Source organism: Orbicella faveolata, unplaced genomic scaffold (assembly GCF_042242905.1).
Source record: "Orbicella faveolata isolate gen_17 unplaced genomic scaffold, um_ofav_v1 contig_12, whole genome shotgun sequence".
Classification (NCBI taxonomy): domain Eukaryota; kingdom Metazoa; phylum Cnidaria; class Anthozoa; order Scleractinia; family Merulinidae; genus Orbicella; species Orbicella faveolata.
The window spans coordinates 2924487-2937990 of NW_028301539.1; the positions used below are offsets into that span (position 1 = coordinate 2924487).

The window sequence follows — 13504 nt, forward strand, 5'->3', positions numbered from 1 at the left end:
GGGCGAGATTTTCTCGTTTGAGACGTTCTCTCTTGATTCACGAGATTGCGAAATTGATAGAAGGGTGGTTTTGGTCTTGTTTTTGGCTGAGCAAAAAAACTGTACATAAGCAGACAGAACTTCACCGTCAGCACAAAATACAAAGGAATTCCACTACAGTAGTTTAATTCTCTGTGCGTTTGTAAATAATGTAATAAATATGGTTGTGTTCAGTACATGGAGCGACAGGTGCTCAGGTTCCTGACAGAAGTTTACAAATACACAAAGATTGGACCTCACTGAAAAGTCATGCTTTAAAAAATGCGTTAAAACATCTTGTCAAACTGTTTGAATGTCTGATCTTAATTAGCACTGATTTTTTACGCTTTTATTTCTCCGTTTTCTCCTTAGTTTTAGTTTCGATTGAGGCGATATATCAACCACTCAAGACAGTGTTTGACCACATTTCCAAACACCTCGAAATTCGTCAAAAATACTCCCCTGCGTGTCGTATTTTCATTTTTAGAAATGGGGTCAAACACAAATACATATGAAGCAAAGCTTTTTTCGCCTAAGATGAAACAAGATGTGAAACTCCTTTCAAGGGAAAGTGTACTTCATTTGCATGAAAATAACCTCGTGCGTAAAAAGAATTTCTCGTGAAAGGTTTTGTGCAAGGATTTGCTTTTATGAGTATAGTAAAGGAACTTGAAAATTGCCTGACGAAGTTTAGCTCGTTTGAGCTCTCGTTTCTTTATCCTAATTAGTCTATTATATTTCCTTTACATTTTAACATTAATAAATACTTATTTATATAATAAAGACAACATATTCTCAAGCGGTGAGCAGAACCCGTTTTAGATTTGAAGCGACCTTTTAAGCTAAATTGTTCAAACACCGCTGACCCGTTTAAAAGGGCGTCTGTAAGTCATACTTATTTACAAAACTGTACAAAGTTCATTTTACACTGTAACCCAAATAAATATATGTACAACCCAAAAATTACCAATTGGCGAACAATGCCTGACGTATTAGCTATACACTGCTGGGCCTTTGTAATAGGCCCTTTGTATGATCCGGTCACGTGGTGCAAGATCATACATGCTGGGACGCAAGTTGCACAGTGGGACTTCCAAAACAAAGCAACTCGTACCAGTCCACCTGGACCTGCCTTTGTTTTGGAAGTCCCACTGTGCAACTTGCATCCCAGCATGTGTGATTTTGCACCATGTGACCGGATCGTGCAAAGGGCTTATAGGACTACACTGTACCTGTTTTATTCCCAGTTAAAATCTGAGGCGTGATGCGTGACTACTTGTGCAACGTTAATCGAAAGCGCATTTAACTGGGTCTTGCGTGACGTTCGCATTGAAAGTTTCCTGGGAAAGAAAACATCCACACAGTCTGTCCGTGGCATTACTGACACATGAGCGAGTGTGTTGAGCAGAGTTGTTTACTATTATTGTGAATAAACTTCTGACCGTGTTAAGACGCTGATTTTCAAGATGTAAAATGCTGTCATCTGTGAGCTGAACAACGCAACGTATCCAGCTCAATTGCTAAACCTTCCATTTGTCGCGCTGTCGATTCCTACAGAGAAAGAACCAAGATACGACAATAATGAGTTTATGCTAACTCTCTCATACATATACAAAAGGTAATAAAGAAATGAGAGTTAAGTAAAAGGCAGTCAAAAAGAGAAACAGGCAGAATAAATGTAAACTGTAAAATGTATAAATGGACAAAACCTCGGTTAAACGAGCTGAATCTACCGGAGTCTACGACATTGCCCTGTTTTACAGGCTGGGGCGAAATGACGAACAGTCCACCCCAGTGAGTAAGAATTTTGTACCTTGAGTCTTTCCAGTTTTTGTGTGGTCATTAGGTTATAGTCCCTCTCGGCCTGTAGAGCGTGTTTCATTCCTTTTGTTTCCCAGTGGTTCTCGGCCACGTCACTCGCAAGTTTACTGATTGTCATTCGACTCGCCTGCGAAGTGAAAGTATCGATTTTAGTCATTTCAGTGCCATTCACCAGAACTGTGTCCGCAATTGTACTAACAAGGTAGTTATGCAGCGAAAACGAGCTATAACGAATGGAATACCACAATTGTTTCAGCAGGACGATTAGTGTAGATGACAGATATTTTCTTTTTATTTATTTAGTTCGACATATTTTTCGAACCAAACAAATAGAAACGAAAAAAAAAACAAAAAAAAAAAAAACAACAACAATAATAATAATAATAATAATAATAATAATAATAATAATATTATTAATAATAATAATAATAACAAGTAAAATATAAAAGGAATAAGGCGTAGTTCAAGCTTAATTCCAATTTTGGTTGAAAATTGTAAACATTTACGAAAGATATGCAGACCTACGTTCTTGTTTTGACGTCACAGCCTGACTAGTCCCAGGTCCTAAACCCCTGCGGTTTCTAACCCAACCGGAAGGCAACTTTCACGGCTAAAACGCGGAGAAGAAAAACGATATCCAATTTTTGTTTTCGATTTTCATGTAATGATCTCCTGTAACTTCCATCTAGCAAATAAAAAGAATATCTGTCATATACACTTAAGGTATCTGATACGCTGCAAAAAGAACTTCACCAACTTCTAGTTGATGAAGGAAAGCTGACCTCCGAGGCAAAATTGGAGAAATCGACGTTTTGAGCTTAGTCCCTTCGTGGGAGTAGAGATCAATCTGAACTGAAGTCGCCGGTTCGTGCAGCGTTTATAGAAGCTACAGCCTCAACGCAAAAACTTGACTTTACCCTCATGAGTTCTTTGGCTTTTTCGGTGGCTTCATCGACCTTCCTTTTCTCGTGGTCTCGTTTCTTAAAGGACTCTCGGTTTTGCTTTTCCAACGCGTCCTGTATTTTCCTGTAAAAACAAAAGAAAGGGTTACATTGGAAGCAAACTAAAGAAAGCCCGTTGCCCAATAGATTTTGCGCTAGACAGTGGATTGTGGTGGCTGGGTGAAAGCCCACCCGGAGGCCACTGTGTTGTGATCTTAGGATAAACACTGCACCCTCACAGTGCTTCTCTTCTTTTCGGAGTATAAATGGTATCGGCGATCTATAATGGTAACCTGACAAAATTCCAACGGAGCGGAGGGGGATAAATGCGATGGGCAAACATCTCACCCAGGGGAAGTAGCAGTATTCGTAACACACAACAGAAACCGAAGCTAAACGCTGACACAGAAAAGCTATATCGTTCCTCTTCACGCAGTAAACTACAGTTAAAAGCTCCGTGGCAAGTTTAATTTACCAAGCGTTTAACGTATCGGAAAAAAGATTAGTCTATGTACAACGCGACGCGCCGTTTGCAATCGACAAAGTTCGAGATTAGTGTTGTCATATTTTCGTTGTTTTTTTCCCTATTGCTTATATTAGCCAATCAAAACGAAGTTAAGTCTGCAAGACGGAGAGGGAGTTTCAAAGAGCACGTTTGAATGTCTTGAATTTACCACTGCCTACACCAGAAACCAAATACTTTCGAAGATACAAGCATACCCCTGATTTAAGATATAAAATTCATTTCTTTCTTAAACTTGGAATCAGCATTCCGTACCTTGATCGCGCCAATTCAGCCTGTAAATTCCCAAATTTTGTCTTGAACCATTCTTGAGCTTCACGAAGATTCTCTGAAACCTGAAAAAAATAACCCTTAGTATTTTTTAATTATGATAGGGAACTCGCCGTAACCTCTCTTTGGTTAAGTCTAATTAATCGGGGAATGGCTGGCGTGGCGAAAATGATTAAAACATGGACAGACTTTGAAACCGCAAGACTTGGGCCCCCGTTCACACTGCGCCGGAGAAATTTGAAAGCGCAACTATATTTCTACGGTTAGGGCTGCCGTCCACACTAATCCGTCACGGAAACGGAGCTTCCCGAAAACGCTCTTCAAACCGAAGGAATTTGAAAACGCCGGTTCTGTGTTTTAGTGTGTACGGAAAACATTTTGAAAACGGAGCTTTTCGACAACGATGACATCACGATAATCACGTGATTTCCCTGCTCGAGTTTCCCTCAAATACAAATCCAAAATGACCGGTGATTGCTGTGTTCTCAACTTTCTCCAGCCTGGCGTGGACGGTCCCCTATACTAATGGTCAAATTAAGGCGGATTCCTTTGTTATTTTGCATAAAATCTCACAGTAATGCGGAGTGCCATCATTGCCATCACTGCCAGCGTTTAATTTTTTTTATTCCTGCAATTCCACGATGTATTAGGGTGCATTTAGCACGCGAGGTATAACCAACAAAAGTGAGCAGATGCTCGAAGAGTTTGACGAAAATGCAGCTGTTGTTTAAGCCTAATCCTGTTACATGTAGAGGAAGTGGGGGTGGAATAATTAAATTTTACTAATTTTCTTCGAATTTTTTGGTCTGCCCTGGTTAAGTCGAGGTTTTACGCACTGGAGTTACAAAAGCTGTCGAGTGAGTATGCACTTCATATATGGGCAACTATCTGACTACACTGGGGCTTTAACCCAGCAGTTTTCTTCCTCAACAGTGTCATTCGTTGTTTAGAGTGAAGCTTCGTTCAATGTACCTCGAAAAAAAAACACCCGTTTGTTTTTGACAGCACTGCATGCACATTTTTCGACTTTTTAAATTACACGCCAAGACTGACAGAAAAAGCTTGTCACTTTTAATTTTAGCATGCTAGTAATTAATAACATTTCATATTCGCAGCTGCAGAAATAAGCGCCTTCTATATATTTAAGAGGATTTATAAAACTTTTGAAGTTTGATGAAATTAAAGCGACCATTTCTGTTTTCTGAAGAGCTGAACACAAAAAGAAATGACAACTATTCTTTTTTATTCAGCCAGGAGGAGCTTTCTAGAGAACAGCACCTTGTTTAATTTAAAGAGCAGCAAACTTTGCATGCTGTCAGCGTATAAACTGTCCTGAAGCTCTACAAATACTACTGGTGAAAGTTAAGCAAATTCATTAGTGAACATCGGCCTCTATGAACGGGTCAACAATTCAGAGAAACTTCTGTCTGTGCATCTTTATGCCATCCTAGTGATCTTTATTTGATATACAGTGGAAGCCCGTTAAAATGGTCGCCAACATCCAGGAAAATTTGGCCGTATTAACGAGGTGGGTCAAATTTCATGGCTGGTCTATTTTAGGTGACGTCTTGACAGACATCACAAATGCACTTCTAAACAACTGTCCCTTTGAAAATAAGTATTCGAAATGCAGTTATAATTTTTCAAAGAAAAGTTGAAACTTCATTAAGTACATACAATATTAACAATGGAAAGATGAACATAGCTGGTTGGCCGCGTAAACGCGGTAAAATTATAGGGGATTATACAGGTTGGGATTTCAGAATGTGGCCGTTGGCTGTATAAACGGGGTTTTCTCATATAAAGGCAATGTATGGGGTTACGGCGGGACAAAAAGGACTGGCCGGAATAATAAGGTGACCGTATTAACGAGGTGACCGTAAGGAAAGCTTCCACTGAATACAAACCAAACTAAACTGAACTCAAGAGCTTTTCCTTTGAAAATCAAGTGGCAAGTCGCAAACTCCATTGTATAAAATCCCTCTAAATTGCATAAGGCCATCAAATTTATTCCTTAATTACGGAAAAGCCCCGGAAAATTATTCATTTTCGCATCGGCAGAATTGCTCACCGTTCGCACCCAAATATACGATCTCTCGAACTCCTTCCCTGACAAAACGCCGTTTGGAATAATATACAGCCTTGTGGAGAACAATTGATGTGAATTCCAGTCCTTCTTCTCTTTATTTAAAATTACAAACAGCTCTTCAGAGCATATCTTATACATCTTGCTTTACAAATTGCTCATTTAAGAAGACCCTGTAGCACACTTTGGACGACCACTTTTCAAAGAATGCTCTCAACAATTTCCTATCGTTTTTACTTTTACTAGCTAGGTACGCTAAACGATGCCATATGTCGGACAAGTGCTAACTGCATGAATAGCAAAGTACTTGTCTGATTGTGTCCTTTACTGTTTGTCTCACTTCATCTATCTTCCAGCAGTAAAGAATCGGGTTTAGTGACGAGTTTAAGTAAACTAAAGCGATTGTATACTGGTTAACGAGAAAAACAGATGGTGATATTACTGCTTTAGCAAATAACGCCAGCGCTATTCCACGGGGTAGAAAACAAGCCACTAACGTGAACTGCAGCCACAGGGTACTGCACACTGCCTTTCTGTATCGCGCTATGTTCAGTTCATCTGTTTGGTTCGGTTGTTGAACATGGTCTTGCACTTGATTTTGATGATGACGGAGGGTGAAGAAAATCTTTGTGTAAGAAAATATCGAAGTTGCTAGAGAAAATAACACAACTATGAACATGTACCAAAAAATTACAAAAGGATTCCAAAAAGACATTCCCGTCAGAGCAGTGGACACAACCCAAAACGTAACAACGATCACATAGGCGCGCTTCAGAGTTACAACTTGTCTGTATCTCAGCCCCAGCAACAGGGCGAGAAGTCTGTCCACGCTTATTGCAGTCAGTATCAACAGAGACACTGCGAACAGAACAACGCCTATCACAAACCGTATGACTGATACGTAGCGACAAATATTCCAATGTTCATTCACTACAGACATTAAATAGATAACAGTAAGAGGCTCGAGAATCACACCAACACAGAGATCAGTTGTTGCAAGGTTACTTAGCAAGAGTTTGGATGGCGGATGAAGTGAAGACTCCTTACGAAGAGCGGCTAGGATCAGAGCATTTCCAAGAAAAGCAGTAACGGACACAAAAATGTTTAAAACTGAGATGAATGTCAACTGGCCGTGTATTTCAGCAGTTATATTAGCCGAACAGTATAGCTGTTCAACCGAGCTTTGCGTTTCATGTGCAGAGGAGTTTGCAGTTGTCATAACTCCGAAAAGGAACTATCTACCTATAACCTGGAATCTTTTGATCAGAATTCAGTCGCTATCCTGAAACTTCTCAGAGTAATAAATCCTCGTTTATAATTCTTTTCATTTCGTCAAACATGAATTATTAATTTGGAAAAACAAATTAACCAAATGAGCAGATGGTTTAACTAGCAAACACTGGCTGTTTTATTTTGTTTCTTTCAAGTGACCACAAAAATGCAAATTAATAGTACAACTGTTGGTTTTGAAACCCTTATGCCTTTACTTTCAGAAAATGGTCATAAATTCTTGAAACAGGTTATCTTTAATTAAGTTTTTAACAAAAAAATAAAATAATATTAATAAAAAAAAAAAAAAAACCACCGGGCCTTAGGCAGCTGTTTACCTCACCTATTTTAACTACCAATGAAAAGCTAGTTGAAATGGAAAGATAAAAAAATTCCTGCGCATGCTCAGAGCCCCCAGTTTCCACTCCAGAAAGGTATATTTAGTAACAACTTCCTGTACTTTGGAATAGAGTTTTCTACGCTGGTAAAAGCCCACAAAAATTACACTTTCTAGCAGCTCCATGTAAGAAATATCATTTTTTGCTTAAGCGTAACGTATTCAGTAAAGTAATGAATGAGTTGCCAGTAATCGGATACCCGTGTTTGCGCAAAGAACTCTGGGATCGTCAGGGGGCAAACATTGCAAGTCGCTAAAAGGAAATGTATGGCGAAATGTTGTTTCGACGCCCAAAAAAACATGGTTTTGGGGAGAGATCAACGCTTTTTCGCTGTTGTTTTATCGCAAATGGATTTTGGCAATGTTGATACATGGAAAATGTAAGTTTTTGTTTGAATAACCGTGAAATAAGTGATAAAATTTACCGATAAACTCCCTTTTGCTTGCGTGAGGTTTATTGTGAAATACATTGAAGAGAATATTGAAAATTTCAATACACGCCTGATCTCGAGAGGCTACCCGGAGAAAATGGTAGAAAAGACCCTCCGAGAAGTTAAATAAAAAGACAGAAAAGAAGCTCTAAAACAGAAATCGAAAATTGTAGAAGGAACTACTACCCTTTGTGTCGGGCAATTTCACTCAACCGTCAATACCAAACTTTGGAAAGCATAATCACGTACAAATGACACTTTTTAATACAAATACTCAGAGATATATTAGAGGAGCCACCCTTGATCTGTTATAGAAAAGGAAAATCACTGAAATACGTGCTTGTAAAAGCAAAACAAAGGCTTTGAGCAACACAGTAGCCACACAGTACGAGTCTCGCGGACTCATTTGTCATGAAATCAACCCCAGACAGTACAATGATCGCCACCGGGCTTATTTCCAGTATTATTTGTATGACTGAGCTTTCAAATAAGCCAAAAGTAGCCTGTACACAACTTAAAAGGCCTTACTGGGTTATTTCCTCTCGATTTATACCTAATTAATTTTGTAATATTTTCAGACCATTACGCGATGTAAATTTCACAATAAACCTCACGCAAGCAACGGAGTTTATCGGTAGATTTTGTCGCATATTTCACGGTTATTCAAACAAAAACTTACATATTCCACATATCAACATTGCCCAAATCCATTCGCGATAAAAACGACGGCGAAAAAGCGCTGATCTCTCTCAAAAATCGTTTTCTTCTACCTCAAAACAACTTTTCGCCATACATTTCCTTCTAGCGACTAGCAATGTTTGCCCCCTGACGATCCCAGAGTTCTTCGCGCAGACACGGGTATCCGATTACTGGCAACTCATTCATTCACGCCGGTGTGAATACAAGAAAGCATTTTTTGAAAGGCAACCACTGGATTTCTCGAAAAAAGGGCTTTTCCGGTTGAATCTTCGATAACAATGCGCAGTTGACTCGAGAGAACAACTAACCATCGTTTTTCTCTAAAACTAGGAACTTTTCGAAGCTGCTTTTATTTCGCGTAGCCTCTTGTTCAAAGCACTGACAACAAGCTGCAAACAGGCAAGAAAGTCTTCTACTGTCTCTTTGTTATTTACAGTGTTTTAATACTGATATGACTAACAACTACCCTCTTCTTTCACTCAGGCTGTCAAACAGGTCTTCTTTTAATTAACTGTGCAGTTCAGTATTTGCTCTTCTCGTTCGACAGTGTTTGCTCGACATTTCTCTCTGTTTTCTAATCAACACTTGCAGCGTCTATTTGTTAATGTGATCTATTATTATTTATCTCACAAATGAGACTATTGATGTATTCGTACATCGCCTGTCCACATATAACGAAGACTTACCGGTTTTTTTTATTTCCATGCAAGTAGAAAATGATGCCAAGATGACATCGAAACGTTGTTTTTTAAGTTAAGATCCACTGCAAAATTCATTACTAATTTATTTTTCTAAATTAGAAGTCAGTATCTGCTGTGTATGCAACCAAAACTAATGCAAAGAAACACCGAAGTGAACATCTGCTTCAATCTACATTTACAGAAATTCTAGATAAACGTCTTCGTTTGTACAAACAACTTTTTCTTGATGTTTTCTTTATCTGAGTTTATGAGCCTCGGCGTGAGCTCTCTTGACAGCTCTTAGAGTCCCCTGCACTATATACACGCTTCCTCCATTGGTTCCATCTTCCACTACACAAACACACATTCACCTCGTAATTCACCTGTTTGCTCTAACAAAAGGCTAACGCTCCAAAAGTTAGTTTCGCTAACTCGCCAAGTCGGTTGATTTGCCTTTATCAACTTGATAATAAATAGTCTATACCTCGGTTTTTTTAAAATATAATTCAACTTTTCTCGAACTCAATCTTCTTGGTATCAGGTGCCTTTGTTTTCAGTGGCACGTTATTTCAACTTGTTTACGCCCAGACAAACGAAGTGGACAAACGCTGCCTAGCTGTCACTTTTTAATAATTATGACTTGCTAGTTGTTGACAATACTTAGACTGGCAGCTGCAGAAATATGCATTATCATTTTCTTTTTTTTATTACAATTTTTTTGAGCCACCTTTCCTCTTTTCTCAAGCACTGAACGGAACAAAAAGGGCAAATATTCTCTTTTCTACTGAACAAGGAAGAACTAATGCAGAGAACGGGTCTTCGTTTAATTTATCCACCTACTATGTTTACGTTTCGTTAGCGTATCAGCTGCCTTAATGCTCTAATAATAATAATAATGATTAAAGTTTAGAAAATTCATCAGAGAACATCGCCGCAATGTCTGAACGCCATCAATTCATCCTTAATGATCCTTATTTTATCTTATGGAAGATTAATGATATAAACTTCCAATATTCTTTGAATTTTGGAATTACGATAAACCAGACTACATAAAACTCAAGACTTCGTATTTTCCAAATTGCACAAGCCCATGAAAATTATTCCTTGATTACGGAAACCAAGAAAAACTATTCTTTTTCGCCTCCGCAGAATTACTCAGCGTTCCTAACCAAATATACGATCTCTCGGCTTCCTGCCCTTGTTTTGAATAAAACGGATCATCACTTTAGCCTGAACCACCCACTGCTTATCTTAACTCACTTGACAAGAGGACCGTGTTGGAATAATAAGTCTTGTGGAGACAAACTGTCGTGAATTCCACTTTTTTCATCACAGTCTGATGTCGCACAAGTCTTAATTAACACCATGTTTTTCCCGCTGTTACCAAAACAAGCTCATTAACATGCAACAGCGATAAACTAAATTAAGTAAGCACCACTCTTAAACTCTTGGCAGCTTTTGGAAGAACCTTCTTCACCGTTTTATATAGTTTTTGTACTTTTTTTTTAGGCAAGCTAAGCGATAATGTAACTCGAACCAGGGCCGTAGCCAGAAAGAAAAAAATTATTACAGGCAATGTCCAGGAAAAAATTATGACTGAAGGAATGTCCATGGTTAAATTCTTTTCCTAGTATTTAGAGTGTTTATGATGAACATAAACAACAAAAACGAACAGCAATGACTGGGACTAGTGCCTCGGTTTGTCAAAGCCCTGCGAACAAGAGCTAACTGGACGGACAGGAAAGCACTTGTCTGATTGTGTCTTTCACTGCTTGATTTACTTCCTTTATCTTCCAGCAGTAAAGAATCGGGTTTAACGACGAATTTAAGTAAACTAAAGTCACTGTATATTCCCTGGCAAGAAAAAGAGGTGTCGATAGCCCACTAATAGACATTAAAGCTATGACTACACTGTCGGGTAGATAACAAACGAGTAACGTGAACTGGAGCCATAGCGCAGTGGACACTACCTTCCTGTATCGCGCTTTGTTCAGCTGATTTGTTTGGTCCGGTTGTTGAACATGGTCTTGTACTTGGGTTTGATGATGACGGAGGGTGAAGAAAATCTTGGTGTAAGAGAAGATTGAGGTTACAAGACACATAGATGCAACTATTATGCTGCACGATATGGCTATGAGGACATTAATTAACGACATCATAGATATGACAGTCTGCACAACCCAGATGATTATAACGATCACGTAGGTGCGCTTCAAAGTTACAACTTGTCTGTATCTCAGCCCCAACAACAGGGCGAGAAGTCTGTCCACGCTTATTGCAGTCAGTGACAATTTTTTTAAAGAATGCTCTCAACAATTTTCTATCGTTTTTACTTTTACTAGCTAGGTACGCTAAACGATGCCATATGTCGGACAAGTGCTAACTGCATGAATAGCAAAGTATTTGTCTGATTGTGTCTTTTACTGTTCGTCTCACTTCATCTATCTTCCAGCAGTAAAGAATCGGGTTTAGTGACGAGTTTAAGTAAACTAAAACCATTGTATACTGGTTAACGAGATAAACAGATGGTGATATTACTGCTTTAGCAAATAACGCCAGCGCTATTCCACGGGGTAGAAAACAAGCCACTAACGTGAACTGCAGCCACAGGGCACCGCGCACTGCCTTTCTGTATCGCGCTATGTTCAGTTCATCTGTTTGGTTCGGTTGTTGAACATGGTCTTGTACTTGATTTTGATGATGACGGAGGGTGAAGAAAATCTTTGTGTAAGAAAATATCGAAGTTGCTAGAGAGAATATCACAACTATAAACATGTACCAAAAAATTATAAAAGGATTCCAAAAAGACATTCCCGTCAGAGCAGTGGACACAACCCAAAACGTAACAACGATCACATAGGCGCGCTTCAGAGTTACAACTTGTCTGTATCTCAGCCCCAGCAACAGGGCGAGAAGTCTGTCCACGCTTATTGCAGCCAGTATCAACAGAGACGCCGCGAACAGAGTAACGCCTATCACAGCACCTGTGACTGATACGTAGCGACAAATATTCCAATGTTCATTCACTACAGACATTAAATAGATAACAGTGAGAGGCTCGAGAATCACACCAACACAGAGATCAGTTGTTGCAAGGTTACTTAGCAAGAGTTTGGATGGCGGGTGAAGTGAAGACTCCTTGTGAAGAGCGGCTAGGATCAGAGCATTTCCAAGAAAAGCAATAACGGACACAAAAATGTTTAAAACTGAGATGAATGTCAACTGGCCGTGTATTTCAGCAGTTATATTAGCCGAACAGTATAGCTGTTCAACCGAGTTCTGCGCTTCCTCTTCAGAGTTAAGGGTTGTCATTACTGCGAAAAGTACTCAAGTAATGAAGCTTCGTTCAATCTACCTCGAAAAAACAACCCGTTTGTGTTTGACAGCACTGTATGCATGTTTTTCGACTTTTTAAAGTACACGCCAAGACTGACAGAAGGAACTTGTCACTTTTAATTTTGGCATGCTAGTAATTAATAACATTTCACACTCGCAGCTGCAGAAATATGCACCTTCTATATACTTCAAGAGGATTTTTAAAACTTTTGAAGTTTGATGAAATTAAAGCGACCATTTCTCTCTTCTGAAGAGCTGAACACAAAAAGAAATGACAATTATTCTTTTCTATTCAGCCAGGAGGAAATTTCTAGAGAACAGCACCTTGTTTAATTTAAAGAGCAGCAAACTTTGCATGCTGTCAGCGTATAAACTGTCCTGAAGTTGAACAAATACTACTGGTGAAAGCTAAGAAAATTCATCAGTGAACATCGGCCTCGATCAACGGGTCAAAAATTCAGAGAAACTTCTGTCTGTGCATCTTTATGCCATCCTATAGTGATCTTTATTTGATATACAGTGGAAGCCCGTTAAAATGATCGCCAGCGTCCAAGAAAATTTGGCCGTATTAACGAGGTGGATCAAATTTCATGACTGGTCTAGATCTATTTTAGGTGACGTCTTGACAGACATCACAAATGAACTTCTAAACAACTGTCCCTTTCAAAATAAGCATTCGAAATGCAGTCTTAATTTTTCAAAAAGTTGAAACTTCAGTAGGTACGTACAATATTAACAATGGAAAGATGAACATAACTGGTTGGCCGCGTAAACGGGGTAAAGTTATAGAGGATTATACAAGTTGGGATTTCAGAATGTGGCCGTTGGCCGTATAAACGGGGTTTTCTTATATACAAAAAATGTATGGGGTTACGGCGGGACAAAAAGGACTGGCCGGAATAACAAGGTGACCATATTAACGAGGTGACCATAAGGCGGGCTTCCACTGAATACAAATCATTGACAAAACTAAACTAAACTGAACTCAAGAGCTTTTCCTTTGAAAATCAAGTGGCAAGTCGCAATCCCCATT

At 39.0% G+C, this 13504-nt stretch overlaps 3 protein-coding genes across 5 annotated transcripts in view; all 3 read right to left on the reverse strand.

Annotated features, from left to right (window-relative positions):
• Positions 1 to 148: 148 nt before the first annotated feature.
• The window catches only part of LOC110065348 (coiled-coil domain-containing protein 150-like), a 53386-nt gene continuing 40030 nt past the window's right edge, over positions 149 to 13504 (reverse strand). For 2 of the 3 annotated variants that reach the window (XM_089282050.1, XM_089282049.1), the window contains exons 24-27: positions 3559 to 3638; positions 2757 to 2865; positions 1832 to 1966; positions 149 to 1569 (exon numbers count right to left, since the gene is read on the reverse strand). In XM_089282050.1, coding sequence (XP_089138176.1) covers positions 1498 to 1569; positions 1832 to 1966; positions 2757 to 2865; positions 3559 to 3638 — 396 coding nt within the window. In that variant the 3' untranslated portion in view covers positions 149 to 1497. Of the gene's footprint in view, positions 1570 to 1736; positions 1967 to 2756; positions 2866 to 3558; positions 3639 to 13504 lie in introns of those variants that run through there. The other variant, XM_089282048.1, reaches the window with a different exon arrangement.
• Positions 5761 to 7261, reverse strand: LOC149116107 (adenosine receptor A3-like). Its single transcript, XM_089278436.1, has one exon. The coding sequence runs from the start codon at positions 6876 to 6878 to the stop codon at positions 5943 to 5945; it is 936 nt and encodes a 311-aa protein (XP_089134562.1). The 5' UTR covers positions 6879 to 7261; the 3' UTR covers positions 5761 to 5942.
• Positions 9829 to 12919, reverse strand: LOC110065400 (adenosine receptor A3-like). Its single transcript, XM_089282045.1, has one exon. The coding sequence runs from the start codon at positions 12445 to 12447 to the stop codon at positions 11515 to 11517; it is 933 nt and encodes a 310-aa protein (XP_089138171.1). The 5' UTR covers positions 12448 to 12919; the 3' UTR covers positions 9829 to 11514.

Excerpts from the sequence above, each read along its gene's own strand:
- LOC110065400 (XM_089282045.1), bottom strand. The coding sequence starts at position 12,447 with ATGACAACCCTTAACTCTGAAGAGGAAGCGCAGAACTCGGTTGAACAG.
- LOC149116107 (XM_089278436.1), bottom strand. The coding sequence starts at position 6,878 with ATGACAACTGCAAACTCCTCTGCACATGAAACGCAAAGCTCGGTTGAA.